Source organism: Mercurialis annua, linkage group LG7 (assembly GCF_937616625.2).
Source record: "Mercurialis annua linkage group LG7, ddMerAnnu1.2, whole genome shotgun sequence".
NCBI classification, from domain to species: Eukaryota; Viridiplantae; Streptophyta; class Magnoliopsida; order Malpighiales; family Euphorbiaceae; genus Mercurialis; species Mercurialis annua.
Genome location: NC_065576.1, coordinates 46,166,664 through 46,188,689, shown reverse-complemented (window position 1 = coordinate 46,188,689; position 22,026 = coordinate 46,166,664). Strand labels below are relative to the sequence as shown.

Here is a 22,026-nt window from a genome sequence, read left to right as displayed (position 1 = left end):
GTTGACTGATGAAACGCTTAATTGATGACTACCGTTATGTTAGATTAAATAAAATTACATATTTTTCCTCTAAATATATGAAAATATTTAATGAAATATACTTATTGGCATTGCCAAATAATTCTTTCATTGTGTAGATCATTCCATTTATGTGGTGACCTTTTCTGGTGGATTTTTATAATTATAATTTTAATGTGTTTTTTATATGAATTTAAAGATATGTTTTTATAATCAGTAATTTTGCAGGTAATATTATTTTGGTTGGGACGCTATATTTTTTATTAGCAAAGTGTAACGATTGTAATATATGCATTGGCTCTTCAGACACCGACAAATGAGATGCTACTACTCGCTCGATATAGTGATCTATATTTGAAAGAGTTTATCAGCTTCTGATAAGTGCTGTTAATTTCTCATATGCTAACTATATAAATACATAAGTAGTTTTACAAGATAGTCTAATTTCCCAATTTACGGAAATTGGATTAATTTATGAACAATAAATGTATTTGGGTGATCTATTTATTGGCTAAAAAGCTTTATCGATGACTGCCTATGCAGTCATCATTCTCTATGGAATGACTTACTCAAAATTGTAGAGAGTTGTTTACTGTAATTTATACATTTCATTTAATGAAATTTTAACTTTTGGTACAAAAAACAGGTTCACACACAATTTTTCTTCAATAGATATCTCAAAAAATGTTATTTTAAGAAATAAATTTTTATGTCCGGAATATTATGTGTCCAAAAATTTTCCGAAACGGGATACTGTAGTGTGACCACTAACTAACCAAATCTGTCACGTAAGATTATAAACCATTTATTTAATATGTGACACATGGCGTGATATTTATATGAACCAATTAATGAAAAACATATTTATTCTAAATAAAACACATTAAATAATTATTAATAATTCTGTCTTTTATTAATTGGTTCATGTAAATAATCACGTCACATGTCACGTATTAAATAAATAGTTCATAATCCTATGTGGTGAACTTGGTTCACCTAACAATTTCTCCAAAAACAAGGCATAGTGTCATCTGATTGATGTGTTTCTCTGTATCAATCTAACATATATGTATATGCTCTGCATAATACATGCAATGTCTGATATTTAAAAGAGCAATACCCAAATAGAAATGGATCCGTTAATTAATTTTAACGAAGAAAATGAACCTCCTAATGCTAAACAAATCTCCGACCGCCGCTTCTTATCATTCTCCGATGACGACGAACAATCCGACATGCCCAAGTCATCATCTTCTACTATTATTACTACTTCCGACAACAACAACATTATTCCAAATTTAAACTACTCTCATAATAATTACTATAACAGCACTGAATTTAATACTAGTTCTCCTTCTCCTACTACTGTTTCCACAGCTAATGACAGCGGCGGAGACGGCGGAGGTTTACCAGAGTTTATAGGAAAAGGCGGAGGTTCTGGAATTTTCAGAGTTCCTCTTCGGAAAGCGCTCCACCCAGGCCGGCCTCCGAGCCTCGAGGTACGACCTCACCCCTTGCGAGAATCCCAAACCGGTTGTTTTCTCAGAACTATTACTACCAATCCCTTTCAATTGTGTTCCGGCAGCGAAGACGGCTCACTTCTCGTCTGGAAATTCTCTGATATCTACCGTGGGATACACGACACTGCACCCTATGGCTATACTCAGTCCGCTGCGGTGGGATCTGGGGTTCTCTGTCTGCTTGGGGATGACGCTACCGGAGTGGTTTGGAGCGGGCATAAGGATGGGAAGATTAGGTGTTGGAAGATGAATGATTCAAATTCCAACTCCAATTGTTTCAAGGAAGTTCTGTCTTGGATTGCTCACCGCGGCCCTGTTCTATCCATGGTCCTAACTTCTTACGGTATAGCTTGTCTGCATTTAATCCGTTAAATTATACTTTATTTGATGTAATTTATTAATTAATTATGTGGAGAAATATTTTTTCGTGGTTCAGGGGATTTATGGTCTGGTTCTGAAGCTGGTGCTCTCAGGATATGGCCTTGGGAAGCTATTCATAAATCGTTTTCGCTTACCAAGCAGCAACGCCACATTGCTTCCTTATCGCTCGAGAGGTCCTTTATCGACCCTAAGACGCAACTCTCTCTCGCTGGATTTTGCAATGCGCTTAATTCTGATATTCGATACTTGCTTTCTGATCATTCTGGAGCCAATGTCTGGAGTGTTTCTTATCTTTCATTTGCATTGTGGTATGCATCTCTTCCCATAAATATATACCCGTATAGCTTTTGTTTTGTTAGAATTTTGTTATACTCCCTCCGTCCCAATAAAGTTGTCCACTTTACCTTTATCACACAGTTTAAGAAAAACAATCATTGTGTATGGGTTTTATAAATTTGTCCTTACTTTTCTTGTCATACCCTTATTTAATATAGGGTTCACTTGCAATTTACTTTCAATTTACTCATTAGTGGATTTTAAATAGGGATAATATAGGAAATTTGAGTGTAAAAATTGTTACTTTCAATGAAAGTGGACAAGAGTTTTGGGACAAAAAATTTCTCAAAGTGGACAACTCTATTAGGACGGAGGGAGTACTTATTTTTATGATACTAAGTAACTCCGAAATGATGTCTAACTATTAGAACAATATACTTCACACGAAAAATGATTAAGAATTCGTAGTTAGATGCTGCCTGTGCCGAAATGCAACAGAAGCACTTGTATTGTGAATATTGTGATACATTGTTTAATTTATTGCATTATGAGGGAAGCTTTTTTATTGATGATTCTTTAAGTCAATTCTTGTTTTAGCTAGTTTAATAAGAGGGAAACAAGTAAAAAAATGAGGACAAATTTGTTTCTCTTTTTTGGTGAGTAGTTGGAATTTAAACTGGCTTGGAGAATGTCCTATATCTATATATAATCATACTGGATTAGTTTTTATAGATTTCCAATCTCGTGTGACTTTGTTTTTGTACTTGAATGGTATGCTTTTGGTACCCCTGATGAAGTCTCTCTGGTTACAAGAAACAAAAGGACTACTGAGTTATGCTATTTTGCAGGGATGCCCATACACGGGAGTTGCTGAAAATATTCAATATAGATGGTCAGATTGATAAAATGGACCCTTTATCAGGGCAAGATATTACCTTTGAAGATGATATTAAGATGAAAACTGTAGCTGGTTTAAAGAAAGAAAAGATTCGAAGTTCTTTTGGTTTCTTTCAGCGTTCACGCAATGCTATAATGGGAGCAGCTGGTGCTGTTCGCAGGGTTACTACAAAAGGTAGTTTTGGAGATGATTATAGGAGAACTGAGGCATTAGTTATAACAATGGATGGAATGATCTGGACAGGTTGTGCAAATGGATTACTTGTACAGTGGGATGGAAATGGCAACCGTTTGCAAGATTTCCATTATCATTCTTATGCTGTTCAAAGCTTTTCCACATTTGGAATACGGATATGGGTAGGGTATGCAAGTGGAACCATCCAGGTATTGGACCTTGAAGGTAACTTACTGGGTGAGTGGCTGGCTCACAGCAGCCCTGTGATTAAAATGGCTGTTGGGGCGGGGTATGTTTTCACCTTGGCTAATCATGGTGGTATACGTGGATGGAGTGTCATGTCTCCGGGACCAATTGACAACATTTTGCGTTCAGAATTGGCTGAAAATAAATTCTTGTATACAAATATTGAGAACTTGAAGATACTAGCTGGTACGTGGAATGTAGCTCAAGGAAAAGCATCTCGTGATTCACTTATATCCTGGCTAGGCTGTGTAGCTGGAGATGTTGGCATTGTTGTTGTTGGCTTGCAAGAAGTTGAAATGAGTGCTGGTGCTCTAGCAATGTCTGCAGCCAAAGAAACTGTAAGGGAATTTTATTGTCAAATTTCTTGTGAAGTTTGATTACTTTTTATTAAAATTTACATGCTTATCCTGACTGTATTTTTTGTTGTTGTATTCTGTTCATGCGTTTTTTTTTCCTTCCATACATTCAGGTTGGACTTGAGGGGAGTTCTCTTGGGCAGTGGTGGCTGGAAATGACAGGCAAAATTTTGGATGAAGGTTCAAGCTTTGTACGAGTTGGTTCCCGACAATTAGCAGGCTTACTTATTTCTGTATGGTTAGTATCTGTAAGAAGAAGATACCAATTTTTTATTAATTAAAAAAATTTGAATGGCTGACTAAAATGAAATTGAGTTTGTTGGTTTGTCTTTTCTACTCTTTTGAGAAGTGCTTTTCAAATAGTTGATTTGTAATGGTCACTTAAATTCAGTTTTAAACAACATGTAATATGATCTACTTTAATTTGTGTTTTGATAAGGTCAGTATTCCCAAATTCTTTTAGAATTTTGCAATAGGACTTCCTTGTTTGGTCTATGTCAGAAAAATCTCTTTCACCAGCTTACTGAAATATGAATGGAAGTTAAATCATTTTCATTGCAGATTGAAGTTTGGTTCCTGATGGCTGAATGACTGTTTTCAGGGTCAGAAATAATCTTAAAGCTCATGTTGGGGATGTTGACGCTGCTGCAGTTCCTTGTGGATTTGGGCATGCAATTGGTAATAAGGTGTGCTTGATCTCAATATTTTCTCTTTTAATTTATCTATTAGGTTGTTTAAGAAAGGGTTAATATCTCAAATATTCACTAACTTTACACGTTTTCTCAATTTAATCGCACCTTTTAAATCTTGTTATAAAAATACACCATACACGGTGCTGAAGTGACTCTCATTCATTGGTGTAATTTATTGAGGTGGAGGTCATTTTTCGGCTGCCACCTCAGCAAATTATGAATATATGGACTTAGGGAAAAAATGAAAGTTAGTGCAATTTTATGACAAGTTTTTAAAAACGTGACTAAATGTGTAAAGTTGGCAAATTTTTATGTGTATGTTCGCTTTAGGTTATCATGTGTAAACCAATTCCAGAGCTTTAGTTTTGGTTACAAAGATTACACAAAGTCTTCTCAGTTCGAAATGATTTTCAGATTTCTGTGTACTCTTTTTCCAATGTGTTATTCTTATAATTGGTACGGCGGGATTCTACCTGTACAGGGAGCTGTTGGTTTGAAGATTAGAGTATATAATCGGACAATGACCTTCGTTAATTGTCACTTTGCGGCACATTCGGAGGCAGTCAATCGTCGTAATGCAGACTTTGATCATGTGTATCGAACAATGACTTTTGGTCGACCTTCTCTTTTCTTCAATGCTGCACCTGGTATAGTGCCATACCTGTTCCAATCTTACTCGCTTGCTTGCTTAATGTATTTATTATGGCTTGTTTGTTGATTTCGCTTGCATTGCTTCTTTGTATTGCAGCTGATTCTTCGTCAGCAGTTCAACTTCTTCGTTCTACAAATGTGTGTACTTCTATAACAGAAGCTATCATGATCTTGAATCTCTGATATAGAATCGTTTCATGTTTGCTTACCATGATAATGTTTTGATGCTTGTATAGGTTGTGGGTGCCAACTGTGCAGAGGGAATGCCTGAGTTATCTGAGGCTGACATGGTCATATTCCTTGGGGACTTTAATTACCGGCTTGACGGTATATCTTATGATGAAGCAAGGGACTTTATTTCTCAAAGAAGCTATGAGTGGCTTAGAGAAAAGGATCAGCTTCGCGCGGAAATGGAAGCTGGGGATGTCTTCCAAGGCATGCGGGAAGCAATTATTAGATTTCCCCCCACGTACAAGTTTGACAAACACCAGCCTGGTTTAGCAGGTATCTCCTTAACTGATTGTGTTCAACTTGTTGGGTGCGTTGGATAAGCTCGTATTTTTTTGTCAGGTTCTTCATGATAAATGACTTAGATCAGTGTGTATACTGTCTATAGGAAAATATTATGAATCGTTGAATGACATGATTCATCTGATTTATAAAATAAATGAAATTCAAAATTAATCAAGAAAAAAAGTCGAAATAACCATTCAAATCCCAAAATATGTTGTTTCATATACCATAAGTAAAAAACAACAACAAAAAAATAGAAGGCATAATAAAATAGGAATAAAGAAAAAGTTGCATTTGTCTAGACTAGTACTTTAGACTTGTACCAACCTAACCCAAACTTATAACTGAACCAAACCGACCGAAAGTCATTTGTTCGGTCGGTATTTCTTCTCACCCCATGTGAGTAGCTTGCTGCTCTAATGGGTGGCCCTTACCCAGTCAACTCGAATATTACCCTATTTGACTGGGCAGGGTACATTTTGCTATCCTACTCACAGAATGTGCTTTTATTAAAAAAGTTAAAGAAGTCAAATTTCTTTCATGTGATAGGCATTCCAGTACCTTCTGGCTTCTGCTGAGGTTCTATGCAATTGGCAACATGAGAAGTTTGCAGAACTCCAATTACAATGAATTGTTGATATATGATAGTAGGGGACGGTGCTTCGGGTTTCCCATGAGTAGAGGGTGGAACCTGGCAGTTTTCAAGCATATCATATAATATATGAGAGTATTTTTCTGCAGGATATGATTCGGGTGAAAAAAAGCGCGTTCCTGCCTGGTGTGACAGAATACTTTACCGTGATAGCCGATCAGCTAGAGTGTCTGAATGCAGTTTAGACTGTCCCGTTGTCTCTCTCATATCGCAGTAAGTTTTTGGCAAGTTTGTTTTCTCTGGCTTCGAGTTCAAATGATTCCTGCAAAAGATATATGTTGCTTGCAGTCATCAATCTACTGCTCCTATTCATTTGTGAAGGCCATCTTTGTACATTGTTGGTTGATTTATCATCATGGAGCATGTTCTATTAAGTGTTTGTGTGTGCGTGCATGTTCTCATATGCATACATGTATACTTCAGCGAGCTTTTAACTGTCTGTTCCTTGAGTAGGTATGATGCTTGCATGGATGTCACTGATAGTGATCACAAGCCTGTACGTTGTACATTTAGTGTTGATATAGCACGAGTTGATGAGTCGGTGAGGAGACAAGAGTTTGGCGACATTATCAAATCAAATGATGAAATTAGATGCATTCTTGAAGAACAGTGCAAGATTCCAGAGACTGTTGTGAGCACAAACAATATAATCCTTCAACACCAGGATACGGCCATTTTGCGTATCGCAAATAAATGTGAAAAAAGGGATGCTCTATTTGAAATTATATGTGAAGATCAGTTTACCATTGATGAAGATGGACAAGCATCAGATCATCATGCAAGAGGTTCCTTCGGCTTTCCTCGGTGGCTTAAGGTAGATTCCCCTACTTGGCACATTTGGTTTTGAAGTTTATGTGAATACAAGCAAAAATCTCATGTTTGTTCTGGAATTTTCCTGCAAAAGACGTTAACTTGATTTTTCATAATGTTTCTTGGATTTGTTAGACAAAACAATTATAGAAATATTGCATTTTGGATGATAAATTGAAAAATGTGGCACTTGAACCAGGTCACTCCAGCAACTGGTGTAATAAAACCAGATAATACTGCAGAGGTGTCTGTTCATATTGATGATTTTCCTACCCGGGAAGAGTTTCTCGACGGCCTCTGTCGAAATTCTTGGTCTGAGGATTCGAGAGACGAGGAAGCTATATTGGTGATTAAAGTGCATGGTGCAAACAATACAGTGGACTGGAAAGACCATCGCGTCCGTGTGCGCCACAGCGGTTCAGCACGAACAGGTAGGGTGGACCCAAAGTCAAATAGCCCTGGACAAGTCCAAGGGAATCTGCTCCCTCGGTCTGATCATCAACTACTCAGCAGTTCCTACGACGTAGTTGACCACCTCCGTAAATTGCATGGTCCTTGATTTGCAGTGGTTGTCAGGTTGAAGTATCTGATTGAAAATATCTGCTGGATTGAACTGAAAAAAGTCCTCTGGTACAAACTTGTTGATGTATATAAAGTAGCCATATTGATGTAAATCTAGTGCCTGCAATTTTGCACCTGAGCAGCTTGTTCTGGGGGAAACTTTGCGAGTGTACAGTGAAAGGAGTTGCACAAAGCATCATTCTTTTATAAGTAGTATATTTTTTTAGGAGTTTGTTTAAGAAATCATTTGTTTCTCATTTACTGGTTATTCCTATTTTGCTCCTCAAATTGACCCATAAATAAATCAGATTCTGGTTTTGTATTATGTGATTATTTAAGGCTAAACTCATCTGGAAACCCCTATATTATACCACTTTGGTTCAAGATTTCCTTGTACTATATATATGTTCTTCAAATCCTTTATTTATCTAATTTTGAATTTTCATGCTTTGATTTGAGCTCAATAAAACAACAATATCATTAAAATTTTATCACATTTGATGCATTTTAATTTTTTTTACTATAAAATAGTATATATTTTAATCAATTAATTTGATATACATATGTATTAAAAAGGTACAAGAAGGTTGATAAAATGAAAAGCTGATTATTGTTTTATGAATATAATAAACTCATTTACGCTTACGACTATCACAAATCTTTTTCTATTGATATTCGAGTTCAGTCCAATTTCATTTGAGTCAATCTTAATTTTTTTCGACTTGTTCTTTAACGCCAATTTTCATGTGAAAATTCAGATCGTGACATTATGGCTAAAGAAGAAAATATAGAAGTTGTGGATCGAAAAAGAAGACGAAAAATCATTGGATGATAACTTTTTATTTTTTATTGAAAGTAGTTTTTCAATTAATTTTTTGCTTTTGCGGCTTGATTTGATATTGTTAATACTTTTTGTGACCAACATATACAATGTCTACAAAATAAAATTATAAGAACTCAATAAATAAAATTATAATAACTCAATGTGTATAAATTATAGTGAAGAAATTCAATTCAAAAAAGTGTGATAGTCTATGGACCAAATATGCAATTTGCAAAATCACTAAGGTCCTATACGAGCCATGATCTAAACATTAGGGCCATTTTTAACATTTTGAAAACTTAAACAGTTCACTATTTTAATTCAAATCAAATCAACTCAAAAAATCTGGTAAGACTTGAGAAAGAAGATGTGCAGTAGAATGAAAAGAAGCTGTCTGATAAAAAATTTGCACAAGATCTGAAGTCTGAAGCTAATTTCTGTGTATACTCTCTGTGAATCGGAAACTGTATGAACAATGCATTTGAGAGACTGGGAGAGACAATAGATTCAATTTTATTTAATTGAAAATCAAAATTGAACAAGAAAAATGAGAATATCCTCATCGGCACCGCCATCAGGCGGAGGAGGAGAGGCGGAGACACTATTCAGAACAAAAGGAATATCCGAGATCAGAAAAGTAGAAGAGAGAACAAGAAAACAGATCGACGAGAAGAAGGAGGAGCTCCGCCAGTTAGTCGGAAACCGCTACCGAGACCTAATCGACTCCGCCGACTCAATCGTCCTCATGAAGTCATCCTGCCACTCCATTTCCTCTAACATCTCTTCGATCCACTCTCACATTGCCTCCCTCTCTTCCTCCACCAAATTATCCACCTCCTCCCCAAACCCTAACCCTAACCCGACCGCTCTACGTGGAAGAATCTACGGCATCGCGTGTCGGGTCAAGTACTTGGTTGATACTCCCGAGAATATCTGGGGGTGCCTCGACGAGTCCATGTTTCTCGAAGCTGCTGCCCGATACATCCGGGCCAAGCATGTTCACTCCATTCTTACTGATACTTCTGACCCGAATATATTGTCTAATTTTCCTCTGTTGCAGCATCAGTGGCAGATCGTCGACTCTTTTAAATCTCAGATTTCGCAGCGGAGTCGCGACCGGCTATTGGATCCTGCCCTCCCTGTTGCCGCCTATGCGGACGGTTTGGCTGCCGTCGCGCTCATTGATGATTTACTCCCTGTTCAGGTTCTTTCTTTGTTTCTTGATTCTACTAAGTCGTGGATTCTCCAGAAATTGTCGTCGTCTAGTTTTGTGAGTTCCAGTGTTGTTTCTGTGCTTTGTCAAGTTGTTAACATTATTCAGGTCTGTGTAAGCCATGTAGGGCAGTTGTTTTTGCAAGTGTTGAATGATATGCCTCTGTTTTATAATGTTATTCTCTCGTTCCCTCCCGCCTCTCAATTGTTTGGCGGAATTCCTAATCCTGAGGGTGAGGTCAGTATGTGGAATTTGTTTAGGGAAAAACTTGAGTCCTCTATGGTTACACTCGATAAACACTTCATTGCCACGACGTGTATGTCTTGGCTGAGAGACTGTGGTGCGCTGGCTGTCAGTAGCGTTCACGGTCACTGCTTGATTGATTCTCTTGCTACTGGTCGAGAGCTTGCATTGGCGGAAAAATCCATTCGCGAGACTATGGATAGTAAGCAAGTCTTGCAGGGGAGCTTGGATTGGCTCAAGAGAGTTTTTGGCTCTGAGGTTGAGTTGCCTTGGAGCAGGATCCGAGAGCTTGTCCTACAAGATGACTCTGACCTCTGGGATGAGATATTTGAAGCTGCTTTTCTTCAGAGGATGAAAGCCATTATCAGCTCTGCATTTAGGGATTTGGCTGCAGATATTAATGTTCAGGATTCCATATCTGCCATTCGAGATACCACTGGCCATCATATTGACTTCCATGTTTACTTGAATAGACCTTCCACTGGTGGTGGGGTGTGGTTTATAGAACCCAATTCTAACAAGTCTAATTTGCTGCTTGGCTATAAGGCATCCTCAGAAGAAAATGATTTCCAGAGCTGTCTCAATGCATATTTTGGTCCTGAAGTTAGTCAGATCAGAGATGTCGTGGACAGCCGTTGTCAAAATATACTTGAAGACTTTGTCAGTTTCTTAGAATCTCCTAAGGCAGTGCTCAGGCTAAAAGATTTAGGGCCGTTCTTACAGGATAACTGTTATGATAGTGTGTCAGCCATATTGGCAGATCTCAAGGCAGAGGTTGATAAGTTATATGCCACCATGGAAATTCCCGGAAAGGAAAATTCATCCGTGTCGCCTGCTATAGTCGTTGAGAGATCTCTTTTCATTGGGAGGCTCTTGTTTGCATTACAGAGCCACACAAAACACATTTCAATCATACTTGGTTCTGCACAGTTTTGGGCAAAAAGTACTACTGCTGCGGCAATTGACAAGTTACCATCTATGTTGAGACAATCTAGAGTTCCCACCGATTCTCCTACTGGTGATAGTTCCGGAAGGTCAACACCCACTGGTTTTAGACTTCAGACTTCATCTGCTGCTGCTGCTTTGCTGGGTGCAGCTGAGAAAGCAAGCTCGAAACTTGAAGGCTTAACCAGAACCACGAGGGATCTTTGCATCAGAGCTCACTACTTATGGGTATCCTGGTTATCTGATGAGCTTTCAGCCATTCTTTCTCGGGATCTTGGTAAAGATGATGGATTGTCAGCAACAACGCCCTTACGGGTATGTGAACTTTTACTGGACAACTTAGCTTTTATTTTCTTTTCAATTTTTTCATGTCTAACACACGCAATGTTATATATTGTCTTAACAAAGTTAGATACACATGCTACTTTCTTCTCCACTCTTTTCACTTTTTGTGAGTCAATCTTTTTCAGGTTTGTCAATGTGAAGGAATCTACCAGAACTTTAAAATGATAAAAATGTGTTTGATATGATAAATTTGCAAATGCACATATTCAATTTTAGTAATAAATATATGGAGTATTCCAAGGTCGAACCCACAAGAACAAATTTTCAATTATTCTTTTAATTCACTTTAGTCAAAAAAGTTCATAACAAATTAGGAATAAGAATTAAATAACAATCAAATAAAAATAATTAATAGCGATTCACACGAAGATCGCAGGAATAACGTAACTATCAATTCTAAAGATAAGATATAGATACCGAATCCCCTAGTACCCGCATGAATTGAAGTGATCACTATCTTTAATCCAACCTAGAATCTATAACCTGTAATCTCTTTCTAGATCATGAGATACCCAAGGCAACATTAATAATTCTAGATTCCTTAACTAAAACTGATAGAAATGAATAAGTCTATCTTTACTCTTTAGACTTTTATGCAATTCTTATTATTTATTAATGATCAATCCTACATATATTCTTTTATTACATACGAAATAAGCATCAAATTAAGTGCCGGAAAACATTGCAAGAAGAACAAACATTCAATAAATATTGAAAAACATCAAAAACATGGAATTATAGGATTTATTGTATCTGGATCCTAATGAATTTAGTTCATGATAGAGAAAGAAACAATAAAAAAAAAAAATTAAAACATAGATAATAAAACTCATTCTCATGATGTTTCTCATGTTTTGATCTTTGTTTGCCTCTAAAGGTAACAATTTCTCACTTCCTTTGTTGTTCCCGCAATCTTCTTGCTAAAAAGAAAGAACAGATCCTTCTTATGTTATGAAGTTACAACACCCAAAGGATTCTCTGTTTTCTTCTGCACATTTCTTTTTATAGAATAGGGGACTAAGTCACTAATGCAATAATTACAGGATTCTATTTTAAAATCTTCCATTTGCAGATGAATTAATTTAGGGACAATTTTGATCTTCTTAATGACATATTTAGGGTTTAGTCTCTTATAGAAAGTTTAATATATTCGAATTAGCTTTAAAGAGAACTTTGAATCGCCTAAATTTGAGTTCTGTAGCAAAATGCTTGTTCTGGCTGTTTACGACAAAATAAACTGTTATGCGAGGCTCTAACTATAGTTTTTTTTTTTTTTCATTATTTCTAATACATTATTGTTATGTTACATAGTTGATGTATGATAGTTATGAAACTATTTTATCTTTCAAGTGCTGCTTGAATGATTTCCTCTCATATATTGTTAAGTGCAACACACACCTTAAGAACTTAAATCATTACTTATTCTTACAAGTGATTTTATTTTTGATAATAAATGTGCATAGGCACACCCTGACACACAATGTACTTTTTGTAAAGACCATGGCCAAGTGGCTTGGAAACTGGCATAATTTTTTTATCATGTCCTAGCTTAGTGTACTGATCAAGTACACGGACGATGGACAGCCGCACACATAATGTCTAATACAACAATGTTCTTTGTGTAAGACCATGGCCAAGTGGCTTGGAATTCCAACCATGTCTTAGCTTAGTGCACCGATTGACTACATGGACGATGGATGTCCATTTTGCAGCAGCCAGCGAGATATGTTAAAATGTTGTACTTATCATATGTACATCTTATGAATAACCATCTACTTAACTGTAAATTAAATAACAGCAGGACTTGATGCTTTATTTTCTTTTCTTTTTACTGGTTTGTGCTTGGTTTTCACGTACCGCAACCTTTCTCATCTTATGAATATTCGGCAGGGTTGGGACGAAACAATAGTTAAGCAAGAAGAAAATGAGGAGAACCAATCTGAAATGAGAATTTCACTCCCATCCATGCCTTCTATGTACATCATTTCATTTTTATTTCGAGCATGCGAAGAGATTCATAGAATTGGAGGTCATGTACTTGACAAATCCATTCTGCAAAAATTTGCCGTAAGACTACTCGAAAAGGTATGTAGCTTGACTGGACATCTGATTTTACCTATTTTATGGATTTTAATTTGTTTTATGGATTTTAATTTAAGCTATGAATGTTTGAACATTTGTTTTCTCTAATTGTATTGCTGTAAATCATTTTCAACACATTGGTCCTTCTCCAGTGTTGTGGTCTTTTACGGTTCCATTTTTCTCCTTATGTTTACTTAGTCATCCTGGTGTAGAAGCAAGAGAGGTTTCATATCCATCTTCTTAGATCAGGAGGACATTATTAGAGCTATAGGAGAACAGATGAGCCCATCTAGTTTTGCTTCTTTAAGATAGTCAGAGCATGCTAGAATATGAATTTTATAAGCTATTAAGCTGATGCTTTTGATTCTGTCTATCACCGCTAAATTATAAACAAGATGAACCTATATTAAAATCCTCATGAGAGAATCAAAATTATATTGAGAATATACCCAGTTTAAAAAGCCATTAGCCTTAAAAGTGACTAAGCAGTGAAATTAAGACAAATTCACCAAGTGTCTAATAAATATATTTTTTAACCATTTAGTATTAAAAAGAGAACACTTAAATCATTGACATTAAAGATGCTTGAAATGGCAGCTATAATGTGCATATCACATCAATTTGATACATCTGTCTTCTAACAAAATTGAAGCAATTTTATGTTCTCAAAGCAGTGCAATTGTGAATTTAAAAAGGGAAAAAAAGTGTCATTGCTCTTTTTTTATTATACATTATTCGAAATTTCACTTTAATATGAAGGCCTAGGTGCATACTATCCATTTAATTTTTTCTTGTTTTCTGCAATGTCCCATTTTCTTATGTAGAATTTCATTTATAAGGTAGTTGAATTAGGATGAGAATTGTCCTAAGATCCAAAAATATTTATATCTATCTTGTACTTTGATGTTTCGTGCAGCTTATTAAAATTTATGAGGACTTCATTTCTACTAGAGAGGCTCATGTATCTCAGGTGTCGGACAAAGGTGTTCTGCAAATTCTGTTAGACCTAAAATTTGCTGCAGATGTTCTTTCCGGAGGTGATTCTAAGACTACTGAGGACTTATCTAGAAGTCCTTCTATAAAGATTTCTTTCCGAAAGAAACAGGAGCAAACTCAAGTAAAGTCAGTCTTTAGAGAGCGTATTGATGGGTTAATTAATCGTTTTTCACAAAAGCTGGATCCAATAGACTGGCTAACGTAAGTTTCTTTCTTTTGTTGTCCTGTTTTTTTTTTTTTTTTGTAATTCTCCAACACAGCTTTGTATATGCAAGGAGAATGTAATTTATGATCTTATACAACTGAATGCAATAGATTTGAGATGGAAAAAGCTCGGAATAGTTCTTTGATTCTTTGTTTCTTGCTCATGAGTCATAGCATTATGCTTTTGGAAACATTGGTGGCCTGTGTGAGATATTGCAGAAATTGGAAAATGAAACTTAAACTTAATCAAATTTGGATAGTGTTATAGTAGCAATGAATTAGTTTAGGGAAGCTTTGCTTGAGATTGTTATGTGTATAATCTGTTTCGATGCGGATCAAATTAGTTTAATGACCTCTGTAAATATTTTGAAATATATCAAAACTACATGACTTTGGTTATGCGACAGGGTTATCTAATTGATTTTACAACAGCAAGAAAATTTAATATTTACTCTCTGGTTATATAATAATTTTCTGATAGTTTAGTGTTACATGTGAATGATTAAGATTTTCATTTACGTGCCTGGTAGATAGTAAAATTTGTGGAATCTTTTTTTTTTATAATGTTATTTGTTTATTAGTTAGCAACTCAACAAGCGCAAGTACTCGCAATCTGCATTCTCTCTTCAACAGAGGCTGGTTTTATTTTTTCTGGAAATTTTCAGATTTTTTTTGAATTTGTTTGCAGAAATCTTTACCTATAATTAAAACTATGGACTGATGCCTTGGAATTCCAAGTGCTAACCTTTGAATTTTTATTGGCCTTTTATCTTTTCGAGCAATTTATTGTGATTTTGTTATTTGATATTTTCTTTCAAAATAATCAATTTGTGGAAACTCCAGTTCATCCTTGCATCAATTTGCATCGAAGTTCTTCAATATTTTCTACCAAGTTGTGCCCTGTACTGCTTATAGTGCAGAAACTTGTGCGAAACAGATCACTTCTCCTTTAAAGAATATTTTGCATGCTTATTTTAGTTTCATATCTTTATTTAAATTCAACAAGCTATCTTATCTCACTACTGTTGCTCTCAAATGCTGCTACATACTTGATCTTTAAGGCTTTCTTTTGTATGTTTATTTGTACAATTTATATTTTGAACAGCTGGTAATTACTCATTGAGGCATGCTGGATGCATATGTTATTTCTGATTTGTTTTATCCATTGAAGGTACGAGCCATACCTTTGGGAAAATGAGAGACAGTCATACCTACGGCATGCAGTCCTCTTTGGGTTCTTCATGCAATTGAATAGGATGTACACAGATACAGTGCAGAAACTACCCTCTAATCCAGAGTCAAACATAATGAGATGCTCAACTGTTCCTCGTTTCAAATACCTTCCAATCAGGTTAGTGCTTTGTTTATGTTAGCAAGTTGTTGATCTATGGAGATGATTGAAAGACTAACACTAAGAAATAAATTGAAGACTAATTAGGTTGGTTGACTAATTTCTTTTTCTTTATCTTTCATTTTTTGAACTCTTCAATGACTTGGTTCAACTTAAGCTTTACAATATTCAACTGTCTATAGTATTTCAACTTAGATTGAAATCTTATAACTACAAAATTGAATTTTATTAGATCTTCTATTTTCATGTGTAAATAAAAAAAATTGCCTCTACCAGAGAATGGTTGTCGTTCGGCAATATTGATCTGAACTGGGATAATATCCCCAGCTTATGGGGTTAAATAAAGAGATGTGCCGCCTGCTTTTATCAATATTAGACGTAATTAAGGCAATAAACTTGGTTCCAAGTGTCCAAATAGACTTACCCCTTTTGTTAGGCTAAATGTTTCTACATGGCGTGCGATGTCATGCAATGAGTTTTAGTTGATTTTATTGTTGATGAAAACTATCGTTTTTACCTATATTACTAAAAAAAACCTCTATGTTTCTAAATGAGAATTTCCATCATGATAATATTTAGTCAAACTTATTATGGGGAGTTCTCAGTCAAGAATATGTAGCTATTTTTTCTTTAAAATACACAAAAATTTGAGGCCTTTGGGTCCTCTTATAAATTGTCTGATATGAGACATCAGACATCATATGCCAATCGAAGGAAGAGAGATCATAAAGCTACCATTACTTGTACTGCAGCATTTTTAAATAATTTTTTTTGTCTAATAGCTTGTACTGAGGTATTTCAAGATGGTCTGTTTTCTCATTCTCAACTAAATGCACATTATGGTAGTATGTAGCACTTCTGACTAATTAATTTTATATGTTCAACTTTGTTTCGAGTCAGTTTCTGATGATATAAGCATCAGATAAAATATTGGTTCTGTCTGAGAAGTGTGTTCATTGTTCAGATACTGCTATTTTCCTTTGCAAATTATTTAAAACAAATTTCTTCTAATTATCCAGTGCCCCAGCATTGTCTTCTAGAGGAACAACCAAGACATCAATTCCAGCAGCTTCAGATGATATTTCATCTAGGAGTTCCTGGAAAGCCTATACCAGTGGGGAGCTCTCACAAAAGGTTGATTTGGATGACAACTCAAGTTTTGGTGTAGCAACTCCGATTTTAAAGTCTTTCATGCAGGTATATCTTTCTGCCTCAATGTCCTTCATTTAAGATGCTATTTTGTATTTTCTTCCAGACTTTACTTAAGAGGCATTGGATGTTATACAAACACAATGACAATCTAATATATCAACTGTGAACAGTGCCTGTGGTCTTAAAGCTTAGTTACAAAACATATAGGCTGGGTTGTCTTTGATTCTTGAAAATATTTATCAGAGATAAACTTTGCCCAATGTATCTAGTAAGAAAGAGAAGAGAGAGAGAGAGTGAGTTTAATGTGTAATTCAAAAATGTTTCTCGTGGTGGAAACGTAGAGAAACCTGACACTAAAATCAGTTGTTATCTTATGGGAGCTTAAACTTGTAGAAACAGTTTCAAAAAAAAAAATCTAGAAATAGCTATCCAGCCTTTATTTAAGATAGTCTTTGTCTGTTCGCATTGTATCAGAAAATGTTATTCTCACTGGCTTAATAACTCACTCTGATATGGATTATTTGAAGTTAAAGTAAACTTGGTAGCAGTCATGTAAGAAAGAAGTTTATTTTGTCTCTCTATAGATTTTTTACTAATACTGATTGCAATGCAACAAATCTTAAAAGCATTATGTAGATTCATATATCTATAGTTTTTTATTTATTTTATTTTGAGAAGCACTCCTTTCACTTTAAAATTATCTTATATTCTGAAATAATGCTAGGATGCTACATATGACTCCTTACTCCTTAGATCTAAAAGGCTTTGTTACTATTTTTAGTAACTGAATCAGAAATGTACTGCAGTAGAAAGTTCTGTATGGCCGTCTTTTTGGTGGAATTAGGCTGTAACGGTGTACTACATTAAAGAAATATGTACTCTTTTAAAATGCAGCATGAAACTGGGCTCTAATTCAGGCATCAAAACTCTCCTATTGAGAGTAGGGTTGTTATGCATTCGGTTGAAACTGAACCAAACCGAGTCGCATCAAATTAAATCAAATTTTTTATTTTTTAAAACCAAATTGGACCAATTTTATTCATCAAAAACGCAAAGTGGACCATTTTTCTAAGAATATTAAAAGTTTCAAACCGAACCCAAAACAACCGGGTTTGTTCAATTTTTCGATTTGGTTCTGTTTTTTAGTTCAGTTCGCACCAAAATTGAAATGATATTTTTACCAACCAAACCAGACCGAAATTCTGATTTTTTTTATAAATTCAAATCAACCAAATGAAAGCAGCATTTGTTGATTCGGTTTGGATAATCAGTTTAGTTCGTTCGATTCTGTGAACCCCTAGATGAGGTTTTTTTTTGGGGGTCTTCATTCAATTTGGATCAATATGGGTTATTTGCAGCTCTTTCTTCTTCTAATATGAGGATGATATCATTCTGGTTGGCTCCCTGCTTTAAAAGGGATGAGGTCTATTTGGTTGTCTTATGTAATGGTGACAAAAGTCCAAAACATTTTTGTAAGAAGTAACATGAAAGTAGGCTCTAGTTTAGGCATCAAATTTTCCTGCTTTGTGGATTTTGCTGTTTTGTGCTCTTGCAATGGTATGGGGTTGTCTCCTTGGACAAATTTTACTGATATGGGCTACTGGCAGCTCCTTGGGTCTTATAGTATGAGGATAATGTCATTCTAGTTTGGATATATACATTAAACCAATGAATGTTAGATCCCATAAAGAATTGGTGGCATCGTGGCATTGGAACAGTTATGCTTTCTCTTTAGTAAATATCGTTCTTAGGAACAGCACAACTTTTACTAGGAGACTTGGAATTGTACTACGGACTATGTTTCTGTTTCTATGTATCTTGTTCATCCAGTTGAGTGTGTATTCCTATCAATAATGTTTATGCAATTGTATTTGAAAGATAAACGCACAACAAAATGTTTAATTAACAGGTGAAACAATCTTGTTTGGTATTGGTTCAGTTATATTTGTTGAGTCAATTGATACATAGGTGTCAGAATTCTGCGATTTATTGTTTTGTTAATTACTGCATGTAAATGAGGATTGAATTTGGCATTTACATATTATGCGAATATGTACATAGGATATTGCTTAATTCATTTCGATGGTAAACCTGAGTTATGATGATTAATAATTTATTTTGACAACCATAGTTGACAAAAATTTGCTTGCACTTGTCAGGTCGGCAGCAGATTTGGAGAGAGCACCTTTAAGTTGGGATCTATACTAACTGATGGGCAAGTAGGCATATTCAAAGACAGATCAGCAGCTGCAATGTCGACATTTGGTGATATTTTACCTGCTCAAGCTGCAGGTCTACTTTCATCCTTTTCAGTTACCAGATCGGACTAGTGATTTCTGCTGAAATCTTCTGTCCTCTTGTTTCCCCCACATAGTTGCACTTTTTTTCTCCAAGAAGAGCAGTAAGAATTGTCTAGATGAAAGGATGTTATGATCCTGAATGTTCCAAGTCATTTTTGTCCCGAGTGGAAAGTTCATACATATGGTGCATAAAATGGGAGTTGGATTCAGAGGTAAAGCAGGGGACGATCTATCTGTTAGAGAAGTGCAAATATGAAGAAAAATGGCGTACGTTCAACTGGGGAACTGAGTATTATAAGAAGCAGATCAGTAATCAGTATGAATCTTGATCTAAACTTGTATATAGGGAGGAGCTATTGACTACGGAAGTTACAAAAAGGAGAAGCTGTTTCGAGTCTTTTGAAATTGCTGTATGGTCGAAGGTTGATGTTTGATCTGAATATCTATCTTTATATATCTATATATAATTTTACTTGTAGGCAGTTTTTTAATAGAGAAGCTGCATAAGGAACGAAATGGCGGGTTTTGTAAGATGGATTTGGATTTGCTCTCGAGAGGTTTTGCTTTCCATTTGCAGAAAACGTCTAGAGTTAAATTTGTGCTCAGCGGATGTGGCCGTAGTCTATGTGCCTTCCTGTTTATGGTTCAGTAGTGAAGTGTAAAAGTTCTTTTGTTGTTGTTAAGGAATTAGGTTGAAATTGAAAGAATCATTTATAGAATAGCGATATACTGATATCCTTGAAAGAAAGAGTTGGTTTGGATTGTGTTATATTTGATCTGATTCAACTCCTGTGCCAAGCTTAGATTTATGGAGAGTGGAGACCATATGTGTATTTTGATTTCCCATAATACAAAGATAAATGAAACGTTTGGATTTTGTTTTTTCATATGGGAATGCAATCTCATGGGGCGGAGCTTATACTTTCCGGTCCCATCTCATCTTTCTGGATAAAAAATGATTGTTTTTTTTTTTTTTTTAACAGAGATAGAACTACACTATTACAAACAAACTATAGATATACTACTATTTATAAATTTAAACGCCATTCACGCCATCCACATCGTTTACGTTGAATACATCGCTATTCCGAGCTCGCCAAACATAGCGGACGATGCCGCAGCCGCTTGCTTCTGACGCTTCTGACGCTTCGTACCTTCCTCCAAATATCTTCAATATCTTCATCTTCTTTTGTCCATGAGGGGATTCAAACCCACGCCCTCTTGGACTTGATGCCTCACTCTTAGCCAACTGAGCTAGAGGTCATTGGCGATTGTTTTCCATCTTTCCTACTCATGAAAATGATAAAAAATCTTTTTTTTTTATCCCACTCGTAGCGAATTTTCATGGGAAACAATGATTCTACTACAAAAGTTGGATATACAGTTCATCATTGTCAAAAATGAATTGCACCTTTACTATTAAAGAGGCCACAAACTAATCCACTTAAAAAAATCTCAAAGCTTTTTTTATTATTAAAGAGAAAAATGTTTGCGGGGAAAATGAATCCGTGACTTTAGCAATATATTATTCAGTGTTCATGTGGTTTGAGTTATGATTAATTGATTTATATAGCCAATGAGATCCTAATTTGGATGGTTAAGGTACCTCTAAGTGTATTAAGAGGTTGTGGGTTTAATCCCGCCTCTTTAACTAATAATTAATAATTGAGTTGATTATTATTTTAAACAAAAAAAAGTTGGTTTATATATATGTATATGGAGAAAATGGTATGAAAATAAGTTGATTTGAGAAGTGAAAAGTGGGGGTAAAAGGAGAAGGTGGTGGGGGAGGGGACAAAAAGCACGTAATAAATGAAGAGATTATGGATTGGGACTGAAATGTTCTTTTGTTCTCTTTTGTCTTTGTGATACTTATAAGTTCTCATATGTATGTATGGATGTTAGGTATGGTGGGAATGCGTGAATGAAGATGATAACCTAACAATAAATGGGTTGATGAATGAAGAAAAGGATGAGTCAAGTGATTGATCATATTAAAAGCTGTTGGGTCATGCCCCCATTTAATAACTTGTCATTGAGTTGGCCAAATCCGATATTAAATGTCAATATATAATGGGGATTTGGAGAGAATAACTCACCCGAAATTAATGCAAATCCTTTCTCATTTTGGTATGTGCAACTGTCGGGATATCCCCCACCCCCTTCTCTCACCTTCTCCTTCCATCATATAGCACTTTCCAACATTGTCTAGCATAATACCCTACAATTTGGGGTGTGCATTTGGTTTAGACCGGACCGGGTTGAATAAAAAAGTCATTTTTCCGAGATAGAACGGAAGTATAAACGTATTTATTTACAAGTTACGAATGTCACGTCATTTTAGATTTATACATCGTTTACAAAATTTAATATTTTAACAACGCGATGACTTTAGTCTTTAAGTATTAGGTCTCGGTTCTCATTTTTTTGCCATTTGAGTGAGGAGATGGTTGATATTATATTTACTTCCTTACTTCTTTAAAATCAACCTCACAACCAATGTAGATTACATGCAGAGTGTTTATCCCATGCAACCGTTGCGCCACGTCATTTTTACATCAAGCCAATAAGCATTTGCGATAAGGAATCTTTTAATTATTACTTATTTTTTTTATCATTCAATT

At 35.5% G+C, this 22,026-nt stretch overlaps 2 protein-coding genes across 2 annotated transcripts; both read left to right on the top strand.

Moving 5' to 3' along the window:
* Positions 1-1,021: 1,021 nt before the first annotated feature.
* Positions 1,022-8,073, top strand: LOC126655885 (type II inositol polyphosphate 5-phosphatase 15-like). The gene is made up of 11 exons (XM_050350231.2): positions 1,022-1,881; positions 1,975-2,227; positions 3,044-3,851; positions 3,983-4,107; positions 4,471-4,555; positions 5,043-5,208; positions 5,310-5,350; positions 5,449-5,716; positions 6,467-6,590; positions 6,831-7,191; positions 7,387-8,073. The coding sequence occupies exons 1-11, from the start codon at positions 1,149-1,151 to the stop codon at positions 7,744-7,746; spliced, it is 3,324 nt and encodes a 1,107-aa protein (XP_050206188.1). The 5' UTR covers positions 1,022-1,148; the 3' UTR covers positions 7,747-8,073.
* An 844-nt stretch (positions 8,074-8,917) lies between these two features.
* Positions 8,918-20,289, top strand: LOC126654768 (conserved oligomeric Golgi complex subunit 1). The gene is made up of 6 exons (XM_050348741.2): positions 8,918-11,287; positions 13,208-13,402; positions 14,316-14,596; positions 15,771-15,950; positions 16,970-17,147; positions 19,262-20,289. The coding sequence occupies exons 1-6, from the start codon at positions 9,119-9,121 to the stop codon at positions 19,430-19,432; spliced, it is 3,174 nt and encodes a 1,057-aa protein (XP_050204698.1). The 5' UTR covers positions 8,918-9,118; the 3' UTR covers positions 19,433-20,289.
* Positions 20,290-22,026: the final 1,737 nt, after the last annotated feature.